Source organism: Aythya ferina (genome assembly GCF_964211825.1).
Source record: "Aythya ferina genome assembly, chromosome: 1".
In the NCBI taxonomy this organism is placed as follows: domain Eukaryota; kingdom Metazoa; phylum Chordata; class Aves; order Anseriformes; family Anatidae; genus Aythya; species Aythya ferina.
In genome coordinates, this window is record NC_140296.1 from 133054053 (window position 1) to 133067354 (window position 13302).

The 13302-nt window shown below is 41.5% G+C and overlaps 1 protein-coding gene across 1 annotated transcript in view; it reads right to left on the reverse strand.

The window, feature by feature from the left end:
• Positions 1–13302, reverse strand: part of EFCAB6 (EF-hand calcium binding domain 6) — a 120110-nt gene that overhangs the window by 68086 nt on the left and 38722 nt on the right. Inside the window, 3 exon segments of the mRNA XM_084538209.1 lie at positions 3500–3606; positions 6012–6219; positions 6832–6897. Of these exon segments, the coding sequence (XP_084394335.1) occupies positions 3500–3606; positions 6012–6219; positions 6832–6897 (381 nt within the window).

The following is a 13302-nucleotide window of genomic DNA, read 5'->3' on the forward strand; positions in this document are numbered from 1 at the left end:
GAGTTCTACAACCTCGAAAGACTCTCTAATATAGAGAGCCACACCACCACCCCTTCTGTGCTGCCTGTCCCTTCTGAAGAGCTTATAGCCAGGCATTGCAGCACTCCAGTCATGAGACTGGTCCCACCACGTCTCCGTGATGGCAACCAAGTCGTAGCCTGCCTGCTGCACGATGGCTTCCAGCTCCTCCTGTTTGTTACCCATGCTGCGTGCATTGGTGTAGATGCACTTCAGCTGGGCCATTGCCTTATCCTCCGGCCTTGCCATCGTTCCCCCCTACACAGCCCCAATAATCCTAGCGTCAGCCCCATCCCCCTTCCTACCTAGTTTAAAGCCCTCTCAATGAGCCCTGCCAGCTCCTGGTCCAGGATCCTTTTTCCCCTAAAAGATAGGGACCCGTCTGTGGCCATCAGGCCAGGTGCTGAGTAAAGTGCCCCATGATCAAAAAAAACAAGATTTCTGCATTGGCACCAGCCCCGGAGCCACATGTTTAACAGGTGGGCTTTCCGTGTCCTCTCTGAACCCCTCCCTGCCACCGTAGGGATGGATGAAAACACCACCTGCACTCCTGCTCCATCCACTAACCGACCCAGTCCCCTAAAGTCTCTTTTGATAGCCTTCAGGCTTCTCTCTTCGGTGTTGTCACTGTCCGCCTGGACTATCAAAAGAGGGTAATAGTCAGAGGGGCGTACCAGGTTGGGAAGCTTCCTGGCAACGTCCCTTACCCTGGCCCTAGTGAGGCAGCAGACTTCCCTACGGGTAGGGTCAGGCCGACAAATAGGGCCCTCTGTTCCCCTAAGAATAGAGTCTCCAACAACAATAACCCTCCTGTCTTTCTTGGTGGAGGCAGTCCTGAGGCGTGGAGTCGACCTCCTCGCCCTAGGCATCCTCCTGGGAACACTTGCCACCTCTTCCTCAGCTACTGGTCTGTCGAGCTCCAGGGCCTCAAACCTGTTGTGTAAGGGCACCTGGGAAGGCGGGGCCGGAAGGGGAGGGCATCGCCTGCGATGTCGAGCAGGGACCTGTTTCCATTCCTCCTGAACTCCCAGATCCCCTCCCTCTGCCCGACGGCTACAGGGCAGGGGGTCCACCCCCATTTGAGGAGTCTCACCTCGGTACCTCCCCTTGAGGCCCTGCAGGGAGTTACTCCACAAGTCTATCTCTCCCACACACTCCCTGATGGCCCACAACCTCTCCACCTCCTCCTTGAGCTCCGCCACCACGCGGACCAGGTCATCCACCTGCTCGCACCTCACGCACACAGTTTCTCTGCCTCCCGCCGATGGCAGCAACAGGCTCAGACACTCCTTGCATCCAGTGACCTGAACTGCGGCATTTTTTAACGGGTAGTCGGTCTGGGTGTGTACCGACTTCCTGGAGAGCGCACCGTGCCTGGTGGAGACCATTATCACCTAGCTAACGGCTGTCGTTAAGGAGGTGTTCGTGTGGGCGGGGGGAACGCTCTGCCCTTCCTGCTCGCCCTGCCTGCGCAAACTGCCGCGCCACTCCCTTCTGACGCGCCACGCCCTGTTTGCCCGCCCTGTTCACCGCGCTCCTGGTCGCTCGCGCTCCCTAGGGGCAGCTTTTGAACGACTGGGGAGGGGGCGCTGCTGGTTCCGCCTTCGTCTCGTCAGCCTCCCTCAAGAGGGCTGCCGGGTCCTGGCGGCTCCCTCAAGTAGGCGCGATGCCGGAAAAATTAGCCCTGCCTGGCCCGATCCCCTGCTCCGCTGCAGAACGCGTCTGCCCCGGAGCCGATCGCCTCGGCAAATGGTGAATAAATAGTGAATACTGGCATATTGAATTGAAATTTTGACCACGGGATTCAGTATTGTGGTGTAATTGCCTGAAGTAACTAGGGAAATAAAACTAACATTCACATTTTAAAGAAAATGTACGGCATTGAAGAGGCTTTCAGGGTAGGGCATAACTGCATTACCTGAGAGTTCCCTAGGCTTCCAACCTTAGAGGCTATCGCGCTGGGAAAACCTGGTGTGCCAGCTCTAAGGAACAGTACGGAGCGTAGAGTGGAGTGGAGACACCACGGCGAGGCTCTGTAACCAGGTGGGGACTCAATTGTTCTTGCGCACACCGAGACCGATAAGCTGAACTTTTTGCTACCCTGCGCCGAGGACCTGTCATGTTTTAACAAATGCTGTACCCTAGTGTACTTTTTGCTCATTATAATATCAGTATAATACCAAAACACACCTCTATCCCAAAAGCTACCCGCCTCCAAGCTGCGACCACCCCTCACTGAGCATGCGCTCTGAATTTCTCGGAGCCTATTACTTTAAACGGAGACGGGAGAACTTTTCACCAAGCACAACTAAGAGATGCTTGACTAGAGCCACTCAAGCTCCACCTAAAAGATAGAAAATAATACAAATTGGCCCAAGAGAGAGGGGATGTTAGGGAAGATACCACCGTCAGGGGAGATACCATCCCGAGAGAATACATCCTTAGGACCTCCTGACTCCTGGGACCAGTCGACGGGCTGAGCCTCTCTTGTCCCCCATTGGGACGCCTTTGGGTGAGATTTGAACATTTGGTTATAAATCCTTCTAGAGTCTTTGATCCTTTCAACGTGTTAATTACCAGGCTGCGCACCTGTAACACCTGTGTATTTCGTCCATGCTAGCTTGCTTTTGCAGACAGTCACTTTCGTCGGCAACCCAAAGAACCTATGTACCTGTTGCTGTAATAAATCACACTTGATTGCATTGTCCTTGCTCTCATTAAGTGCAACTAGGGTAAGGATGGGTATACATTATTGGTGAATCCGGGACCGTGATAGTTCAGTGTTCTGAATCCAACCAGACCCCTAACGGTTAATGCGTTATTGGTGAATATCCGACTGGACCCCTAACGGTTGATGAAATCAAATTGGTGAAATCTGTGATTGTGATAGTACAGTACCCTGAATCGGGCCCATAACAGTTGATCAGCTACACCCATTTACGCGACAAGTATGTAGGTATCTATGTACATACATACTGAATATACACTCTGAACATATACTCTCTATGTATGGTGAATGGTTCTAAAGGAAAACATCACAAGGAGCCTGCAAACTCAGAAGGTATCAAAGCTGTGTCCAGGAAAATATATACAACCTCTGTGTAGTATATAGCATACAATTTGTACAGATGTATATTATAAAGAATAAAAGATAAAATAAGAAACGGCAAAATCTCAGCAAAACACATCTGACACCTGAAAGCTAAGAAGTACTACTAGTCCCTCATCTGCTGTACAAACATATGTGAGCTAGTGATTCTGCATAAGTTTTCAAAAACATCTCATAACCATGAGATTCCCTTCCAATTGATGCGTCAAAAGAAAGAGTCTAGAAGCACTGATTAAGAAGAAGATTTACATTGCTGGAAAGCATGTGAACATATTAACATAGACAATAACTGTATGCAGAGTGTAACATTTTACTAAAATACAATGCAGCATTTTGCTGCAGCTGTTATATCATTAAAGAAATAGCACTTACCATGGATTCTTTTTCTTCAGACAAGCCTACAAATTCATAATAGTCAAGGTATCTAGTCTGTTCTAGATCAATTATCTGGATTAGTTCCTGGAAGTCTTTATCTTTCACTTGAAAAACAAAGTAATGGAAAATATGATGAAGGTCATTTCTTGTGATTTTTCCATCTTTTTTCTAAGAAAAAAAAAAAAAGCATAGAAAGCATGCATAAAAAAGGGCAAATGTTTACTAAACCAGTGCTAATTCTAACATGCTATTCTGACTCACGGAAAGCTGACTCCACAATCAGTAAGATTGTAAAGTAGGTATAATTTTTTTATATTCAGCGCTGAGCAGCATGGGGGTAGCCCCACCAAAGTCATGCGCACCTAACACGGCAACTTGCCATGGTTATATGCAGTAAAGAGTTAGATATGCATGAGGTTCCCCAATACGCCTATACATATGTACATATACCTGTCCCCGCTTAGTATTAAAATTAGCTACAAGAAGTCATTTCTGTAAATTCCTCTTGTCTGCACTTGCTCAGTGCCTTGTGGTAGTGGGTGTTGAGGGTTGTGGGGATGAAGTAAGATGTCTTCATCAGGGTTGAACTTTTCACCTCATCTCTTTGCGCATGCCCTCTGAGGCCTTGGTCACAATCTGGGCCATAAGGTTAGTTTGATCTGGTTCTTGGGGTCTGAGAGGCTCCTGTTATCTCGAGACCTTGTATGTTTAACATTCCTTATCTCATCTCTTTGTCCTCATCTCTGACCCCTTGGTTAAATTCTGAACCAGGGGTGGCTCCTGTTATCTGGAGGTCTAAGTGAATCAATCGCTTTCGAATTTGTAATCCCAATGATTCAGTCCCCCCTTTTCTGGAAAATCTAGTATATTCTTTTACTTAATATAAAAATTATTCTTCCCAGTCTCTATATGTACCCCTCAAAAGTGCCATGCACTTTTTTCAAGGAAGCTAACATAGACATTCGTTGTAGTAATTTCCAATTCCAGACAACTATTACAAAAGACAATATTAAACTTATACCAACTAACATCAATAAAACAATAATTGGGTGACACAATGTGTTCAAAATCCCAGTTGCAGTTGGCGACCATCCAAAGAGTGTATCCCACCAGTTGTGATTTGTGTCTTGTTTTATTCTTTGCAAAACTCTGCTTATTTCCTTTGTATCATGATGGACAGTGATTAGTCTTCTCTCCATTTTCCTGTCATCCCAATAGGTGTAGGTATATATTGTGTTGTTAGACTTGATCAACTGGTAGGATACCACTGGTGCCAAATATAGAAAATCACACCCAACGATTCTAACAAAGTTACAAATACAAAAGTTAATACTAATTTTTTTGCTAGGGAGAATTATGTTCTCATTATCTACTTCTACAAAATCACAAGCAGTTCTTAAGCACACACACACAGCCTTGACCAATATATACAAGCACAGTCTTTTGACTAGGATTTGGATGAATTTCAAAGTGACAAACACCTTGCTCCATGTAACACATGATTCTAGATTTACAGACTGCCATTTCCCATTCTCCATCCGTGCCCACATTCTATACTCTGAAGGAGTATATACACTGTCTAAAAATGCCTTCACTTCCTTCCCTAATGATCAGGGCAGCCATTGCCTGCATCCATAACTGTGCTTGTATACAACTAAGAGCTAAAGATACGTTATCTTGAACCATACTGAGTGCATCTATTATTAGTGTGTGGTCTTGGTCTTCAGCCTTTTCCCATCTCGGTCCTCTGTTGTTAAGGCTTCGGACCAAGGCCACTCACCATTTTCTATCATAGAGGCACCTTCTTGAATCATGATTACAACTATAAGCTATAGAAATAAAACAATCCTATTAACTAAATTTCTGCTAACCATATTACTAAATACGCCTGACCATAATGTCCTCATTTTGTTCAACCGAGCTTTAGTTTCAGTTCACCGTCACCTGGTGTTACTTTCCAGGGGGCTTCTAAAGCTTTCTTCACTTGAGAATGGTGAATCCAGACACACTGTTCCTTGATCTCAATTGAGGTGGAGGTTGTAAGGAGCACCTAGTATAGTCCTTCCCACTGTGGTTTCAAAGTTTTCTTACAAGAGACTTAGTTACCTCTCAGGCTTTGGCAGTCCATGTGGGGAAAGCCTCTGGCCATCCTGCAAAGGTATCTGTTAACACCAGTAAATATCAACACCCCCCCCTTTTCTTGGAAGTTCAAACAAGTCAATTTGCCATTGTTGCCCGGGCCAATGGCCTTTTCCAATTTGACAGTTTTAGTCTGGGGGCATTTTGGGGGTTAGTCTGGAGACAAAGGTCACATTGTTAAGTTATTTGAGTGACGGTAACATTTAAGTTCCTGGCAATATTTTTTCCAATTAGATAGTTATACCACAATAAATTGGAAGGGATGACTAGCTTCCCTTCCCTTCTTTGGTAATAGCCCATCCCTCTTGGCTATATTTTCCCTTCTGACTTCCGATTAATTTTCTATCCTTTTTGTTATATACAAACTTACCTTCAAGGGGAATTTGCCTGTCTGGAATCAAGGCTCCCTCAGCTGCTAACTCACCTTCTGCTGGTTCTTTTGCCTCTCTGTCCGCCAGATCATTTCTTCTTTGCAAGTGGTAACTGCATACCCAGCATGTCATTTTCTGCTGATGACGTAGCTGCTCCCATATTTCCACATCATCGAAAGGAGTGTCCTTCAGATCTGGACGGCTGGACTAGGTCTCCAGGCAGTAATGGTGTACTGGCTCCCCTTGGTTTCTGCTGATTTCAGGAATCTTTGTGGGGAAAGCCAGTGACTGCCTTTCACTTCCAGCACTGTGGACACTGTGTGAGACACTAGTATAGTTATTTTCTGTCCCAAGGTGAACTTGCATGCTTCCTGGATACTTAGCACCACTGCTGCAATGGCTCTGAGGCATCCTGGCTTTTCCGTGGTGGCAGCATCCAGCTGCTTAGAAAAATAAGCAACTGCCCTTCGATATGGGCCCAGGTCCTGTGCTAGTTCCCAGGGCAATCCCCTGTTTCTCATGGGAGAAGGGGAAAAATGGTTTATTCACATCTGGAAGTCCCAGAGTTGGGGCTGACATGAGAGCCTTCTTTAGTTGGTCAAAGGCTCTCATGGCCTCCTTTGTCCATTGGAGGTCCCTGTTCCCATTCACAGTTAGTGCATACAGTGGTTTTACAAGTAATCCATAATTATAGATCCACAGTCTGCACCACCCCATCATTCCCAAAAAGGTTCCCAGTTCCTTTATTGTCTTGGCTTCCAGGGTTTGACATATCGCTTTTTTATGATATTGCCCCAAGGTCCATTGTCTGGCACTAACCTCATAACCCTGGTAGGTCACCTTCTGCTTTACCACTTGAGCCTTCTTCTTCGATACCCTGTACCCCTGTAGTCCCAGAAAGTTTAGGAGGCTTATTGTCCAGGCCACACATGCTTCTTCTGTCTGGGTGGCTATTAGGAGGTTATCTACATACTACAACAGCCTTCCTTCTCCTGATGGGGCTTCCCAGGTCTCCAAGTCCTTTGCAAGTTGTTCTCCAAACAAAGTGGGTGAGTTATTAAAGCCCTGAGGCAACCTTGTCCATGTGAGCTGTGTTTTGCGCCCACTCTTAGGGCCTTTCTAATCAAATGCAAAGATTTTCTGACTGGCTTTATGGAGAGGGAGGCAAAAGAAGGCATCCTTCAGGTCTAAAACGGTAAACCAAGTTAGCTCTGGTGTTAAGCATGTTAATCAATTATCAGGCTAATTCCTTCTCTTTCTTTTTCAAGGGGTACTGTTTAACTGCATTTTTTGCCTTCCCTGGTATATTAGACCATACTTGGAAAACACTTGACTTAGGATTTAACTCAACACTTCCACATATCTTTGATCATTTACCTCCAGAATAATCTCCCCATTTTTAAATGAAATGGTAACTTGTAATCTTTCAAATAAATCTCTTCATAGTAGTGACTCTGGGGAGTTGGGCATGTATTGTGAATGCCCCACTGTTTCCCATATTTATATTTCAATGGTTTGCAGAGATATGCTATTTCAGATTGGCCAGTTGCCCCCTTCACTACAATGTAATCCTTCCCCACTGATACTAATGCTTGATTTAAAACTGAATATGTTGCCCCTGCATCTACCATAAGTTCCACCTCTTTTCCCTCCTTTCCCAGCTTCATTTTTATAACCAGCAGATTTCTGGAGTAGATTCCCCAGTCCTCTTTAGTCATCTTTTGCGTGCACGACCACCACCTCCCTTCTCCGGTTCCCTTTTCCATTTCTTTTCCACTCTGGGCATTCGTTTTTCCAATGCCCAAATTTCTTACATAGGCCACATTGCTCCTTGCCTAGCTGGGGCTGTTCCTGTTTGGGCCTCCTTTTTCCTTCTTCTCTAATAACTGCTATCAGCCCCTTCTGCAAGTTTAATTGAGGAAGATAAAAGTCCTCTCTCCTTCCAAATTGCTGTACATATGCAAGACTGTACATATGTACAGGCGTACTTGAGTTTAGTAAGTCATGGAACTTAAAGGATTGTTTGTTACCTTTTCTGATTGTATAGGCACACTCGAGTTTAGTATGTAAAAGTGATGTTCTATATATTTAGAATGTTTGATGTTCATGTGTGCGTGTTGGTGGAGCGTAGACTCCCCGCACACCCAGCGCTGTTTACTTGCCCTTTATACCTTTTATAAATATTTCTTTTACAAATATTACTAAATTCAGATTGAGTTGAGACTTCATTTATAACAATGACCTTTCCATTACCTTTGCATAGATTATTTAGTTTGCTGATAAACTGTGCCTTGTAACCTCAATTTGAACAAACCATTCAGGTGAGTTTATCAGCTGCATTTTGTTCCTAATCTGTACATGCGGAGCCTTGAGAAATTCTGACTCTTGACAGTAGTTTGTTAATCCAAAACATTTAAGACCTACTGTCTGTGGACTCTGCCTTTCTTTCCTCATGCTGCCTTTGCATCTTCATATGTAACCTTTAAATCAATTCTGCTGCCATGTTGGACCTGTTGGCATCCTTGACCTGGCTACCGAGGGTGAATCAGCTTTCAGGGTGAATCTTTATCCAGCTCCTAATCCCATCACATTGTCATGCCAACAGATATGCAGTTGGACTGTAAGGTAACAGGCAATGTATGTGCTCATGCAGGGGAATCAGGATATTATTATTATTTTATTCTGTGACATTTAAGGCATAGCTTCCATGAGTTCCTATGTAAAGTAATATTCTTAATTTATGTAGGAAAGTTTTAAATATGGGTTTGTACCAACTCTTTTCTGTGATGGTCTACTGCATTTTATAATTTTAAATTTGTTCCAAACCTTTTTTTTTTTTTTTAAGGTAATTTTTAATTTTCTCTAAAAAAAAACAAGGAAGTATAATAGGAGGAAAGAAGAAAAAAGAATGGAATAAAGGCTTTGGAACAATAACAGAAAAAATAGGAGTAAATAATTCCTTCAGTGATTCAGCTCCTGGCTAAGCACTAGAAAAATATCTTTCTGTTCATAAAAGTCAACCTAAGAAAATTCTGTTTCCCTCTAGTCCCCCGCAGAGATCGAGAGTGGCAGTAATAACAGAGAGGATGAGCAATTATTTACTTCATCAGTTGGTCTGGGAAATATTTTAAAGTTTTGCAATCAAGAGATAATGATCTTCTGAAACTAGTATCTGCTATTTGCATTTTCTTTAGAGACTGTTGTCACTGCATTAAATCATATGGAAACAAAACTTGTTAATATACCTACCTCCCCCAGTAAATACATGTAAGTTAGGGAATCTGGTACTGAAGCTAGAAAGATAGCTTGTACTTCACAAGAAACAATTGTACAGAATAACTGTTTCAACCATGAAGATCTGTTACAGTAAAAATGTTTTGTTTAAACCTTAGATAATATGGGAAAGTTAAAGTATACTGCATCAGTATTTATGAAGTAGCTTGTATTTGCTTATTTGGCTATCTAGTAAATTTAACTTTATTTAAAATAACCTTATTGCTCAGATTATTATTTAATTCAGTTACAGCATCAACCGTGTCAATGGAGAAGTACTGTTTCATTCCAACAACAACAAAACAGTAGCAACCATGGTGTTATGTATAAATATAAACATTTGTTACACGTCTTATGTATAAATTTAAAAATTTCTTACAGGTCTGTCTTTCAGTGTGACAGCCTCCAGATATTGGTGATTAAGTGTTTGTTTCTTCAGCCTGTCTTTCCTTTCTACAATCTCAAATTCCTCTACCTTTGTTCAAAACTTCATTCAGTAATGCTCCAGCCCAGTAAATTACTTAAAATCATGTAGTAAAGAGGCTTATTGAATCATAGCCTGAATGCTGTAGTTTTTATTATTATCTACTGAAATGTATGAAACTGGTTTCTTTTCTTATAAATTGCTAGGTGAATTCTTTCCTTTTGTGGTCATATACATACATACACAGATCATATAGTGCAGGGATAAAAAGAATTTGTTTGTTTGTTTTTGTTTTAAATGTAATTATATTGGAAAAGAATTGTGATATATCATCTACATAAAACCATATAATAAAAAATGCTTATAGTCCTTCTGAAGATATGCCCAGTGCTTGTTTTGCTTGTGTCAACCAAACTGAAAGCTTTAATTTTTTCAGTCTATTATTTGCTCATTGATCTACAATTTAAGAAGTGCAATATGTAAGAGTTCAAAGTAATAAAAAAAATCCAGAAGTAATAAAAAAGTCCAGATGTCCACTTAAGGGACGATCACATAATCTAGTGTATGGGACATACATATCATGACATTCCAAAGCTGACAGAAAGGCATTTTAGGATAGTTCTGTACATTGTGAAGGCCACAGAACTGAAGATAGACAGTTCTTTATCAGAAGTTCGTATTCCAGAACTAGACAAAAGGCAATCCAGTCTCCACAGAAAGTCAGATGAAGTTATTTTTGAAAATGGAATGAATAACACATGGAAAATGGAATGAGCAACAGTAGGCTCAATACCATGTCAGTGTCACACATATGTTACAATCCACATATCGTATGACAAATTGCACACAAATATATTAGAGACATGATAGCACTTTCTATTTATATCATATGAGCTGGTAATAATTACTGCACAGTTCTAATTCCAATTAACTTTACTGATCATATTGATTTTATCCCTTCATCAAAACAGATTCTCCCTTACCTGTGTGCACCAGGACCATGGGGATATATATTCAGTGCTATTTTAATAATATACATGTCATCTCCCTTCTTCTCAAAAATGCTGCATCTCAAATTAAGCTGTAGTCTTATCCTGTGTGTATTTATGCCTATCTTTAACTTAAATTTCAATCACAACCTCTTTCAGCATGTAATGCTAAATAGGTATACATGTCCTGTAGTTATTAAGATACAGGTACACAGTTACCAGTTCTAGTATTGTAAAACTTCTACAGTTCTGGGAACAATGAAGTTTGCTTGATACCAGGTATCAGCACAAGACAGAAAACAGTTTAGTTTTTCTTATGAATCTGATGCATCTAAGTTAGGAGACTTTCCTGTACCACTTGAATTCCTTGCTCTGAGATAAACAATCTCTTTTTAAAAATAGAACTAAAATATAAATAATGAAATACTGCATATGAGCAATGACAACTTGATCCCACAATTCTAAATTTCTTCACACAAAGGAAATGCAACAATATTACCCTGAAAGAACTGTGGTGTCACATTTTCAGATGACGCAAATGTCAATGCCTTAGGTGACTGGGATAACACGTGATCAAGAACAAGAACTATCAAACAGTGCAGTCCACATAATGGAAGGTATAAAAATAAGAATAACAGTAATAATTACTAAAAAAAAAAAAAAAAAAGCACAGTAAAATAAGCTCAACTAATCTATACTGAATATTGTCCATTCAAATTATTTTAAATGTCTTTTTCTTTCCACATTTTAGAATATACGGAGAAACATTTTCAAGACATTCCAGAGGCTAGACAGTTTGGTTTACTCTTAATTCCTTGGTGTTGAAACACTTGCAAAACTACTTTTTTCTAAGATCTGAGTTTTAAAGTGAATTACAAAATATTCCAAGACGTACAAAAGAATATCAAAGGGAACTTCACTCACTTATATAAAACATCAATCTGGTCCAACATTTTTGTACAGGGTCTGGCTGAGATGTTAACTTTCTCTGCAGCACCCCATACAGTGCTGTGCTCTGCACTTGATGTTGTGTCTGCTGCTGAGCAGTGCTGGCACAGAATCACGACCCTTTCTAACCCTCCCAGAGGCTGGGGGTGGGCAAAAAGTGAGAAAGGAACATCACCAGAGCAGCTGACCTAAACCAACCAAAGGGATATTCCATACCATGTGATGTCACACTCAGCAATACAAGGTGGAAAAAGGAAGATGAGGACGGGGGTGGGCTCTTGTTGTGAAAATGTCTGCCTTACTGAACAGTAGCTACGTCCATTGAGGCCCTGCATCAAGGACATGGTCAAGCATTGCTTGTTTGTGGGAAGTAGAGAGTAATTTCTTTCATCTGCACTTCCACACAGCCTTTGCTTGTTTGTTTGTTTTCCATTTTCTCCCCTTTCCCTTTTTTAACCTTTAGTTAAATTGTTAAGTTAATAATATTTCTTCCTTAATTATTTTTTCCTTTAACTAAATTATCCTTATCTCAACCCATGAGTTGTTTCTTTCCTTTTCTTCTTCCCCTCCTCTTCTGAGGAGGGGGAATGAGAGAGCAGTTGTGGTGGAGTTCAGCTGCCTAGCAAGGTAAAACCACCACAATTTTAAAGTCAAATTTGTAGCTACAGTTACAGGAAAAATTTTATTTCTCGATTGCACATTAGAAAGCACTCGTATTAGGTTAGGATTTAGTTTCAGAATATGGATTGACAGTAATGGAACAACAGCATTTTAGACATCAACACATCAAGAACATCTCAGGAAAAAAATAGTTGCAAAAATGAAGGCTGGGCAGTGACATGAATTAGAAGTGTAAGAATAGAAATGTTGTTTCTGCAGAGTTACATTGTTTAGAGGAAAGGAATGTGGTACTGAGATATGCTTACAGTGATAAGAAAGCTTAAGCAGGTGACCATGAGAAATGCAGACAACCAGACTCCTTAGGACAATTAGGTGAAAATCACAGCGTTAAGTTAAGTCAGATAAGTGAAGAAACATTACCACTTCAAACAGTAAAAATGGCAAAAGGAAATTGAAATTTAACAGGCCGGCTACTGAAAGCCATGCATTGTTTGTGAAGCATCAGATAGATTGTGAACCTGGATTACCCACTCAGTGGGGAAACAGGGGAGGGTCCTGTCATCAAAAACTATATAAACTGTGTTTTGGAACTAGTAGGTGTGCTCTCCTGCTTGAGGAAATTTCTTTACTTGGTTTTCATGGGTTTTTCATAATAGCTAAAAACCCACTCATAGAGCTCCATAAATATTTAGGAATGCTACAGATTCACACATGCTTAGACGTAATTGTACGTAATGCATACAATGGTGAGACCAATGCTCCATTAGACTACCGCATGCAGCAGCCAAGCAGAATAATAGCATTCATTAAGTGTTACTATGCAGACCCTATCATGAAGAGAAAGCCATGACATCCAAAAAGATTTTTCTTGAGACTGAACATTATTCATAGCCTTCTTTCTGTACTAAGTGTCTAATCCAGAGTTATCACATTTCATTTTACCAATAAGGAAATCAACATTTAAAGAAACTTCCACATTTGAGAAGAGACTGCAGTAGGCAAAGAGAGGCAGCAATCCGCTTGGGCCCAGAGACA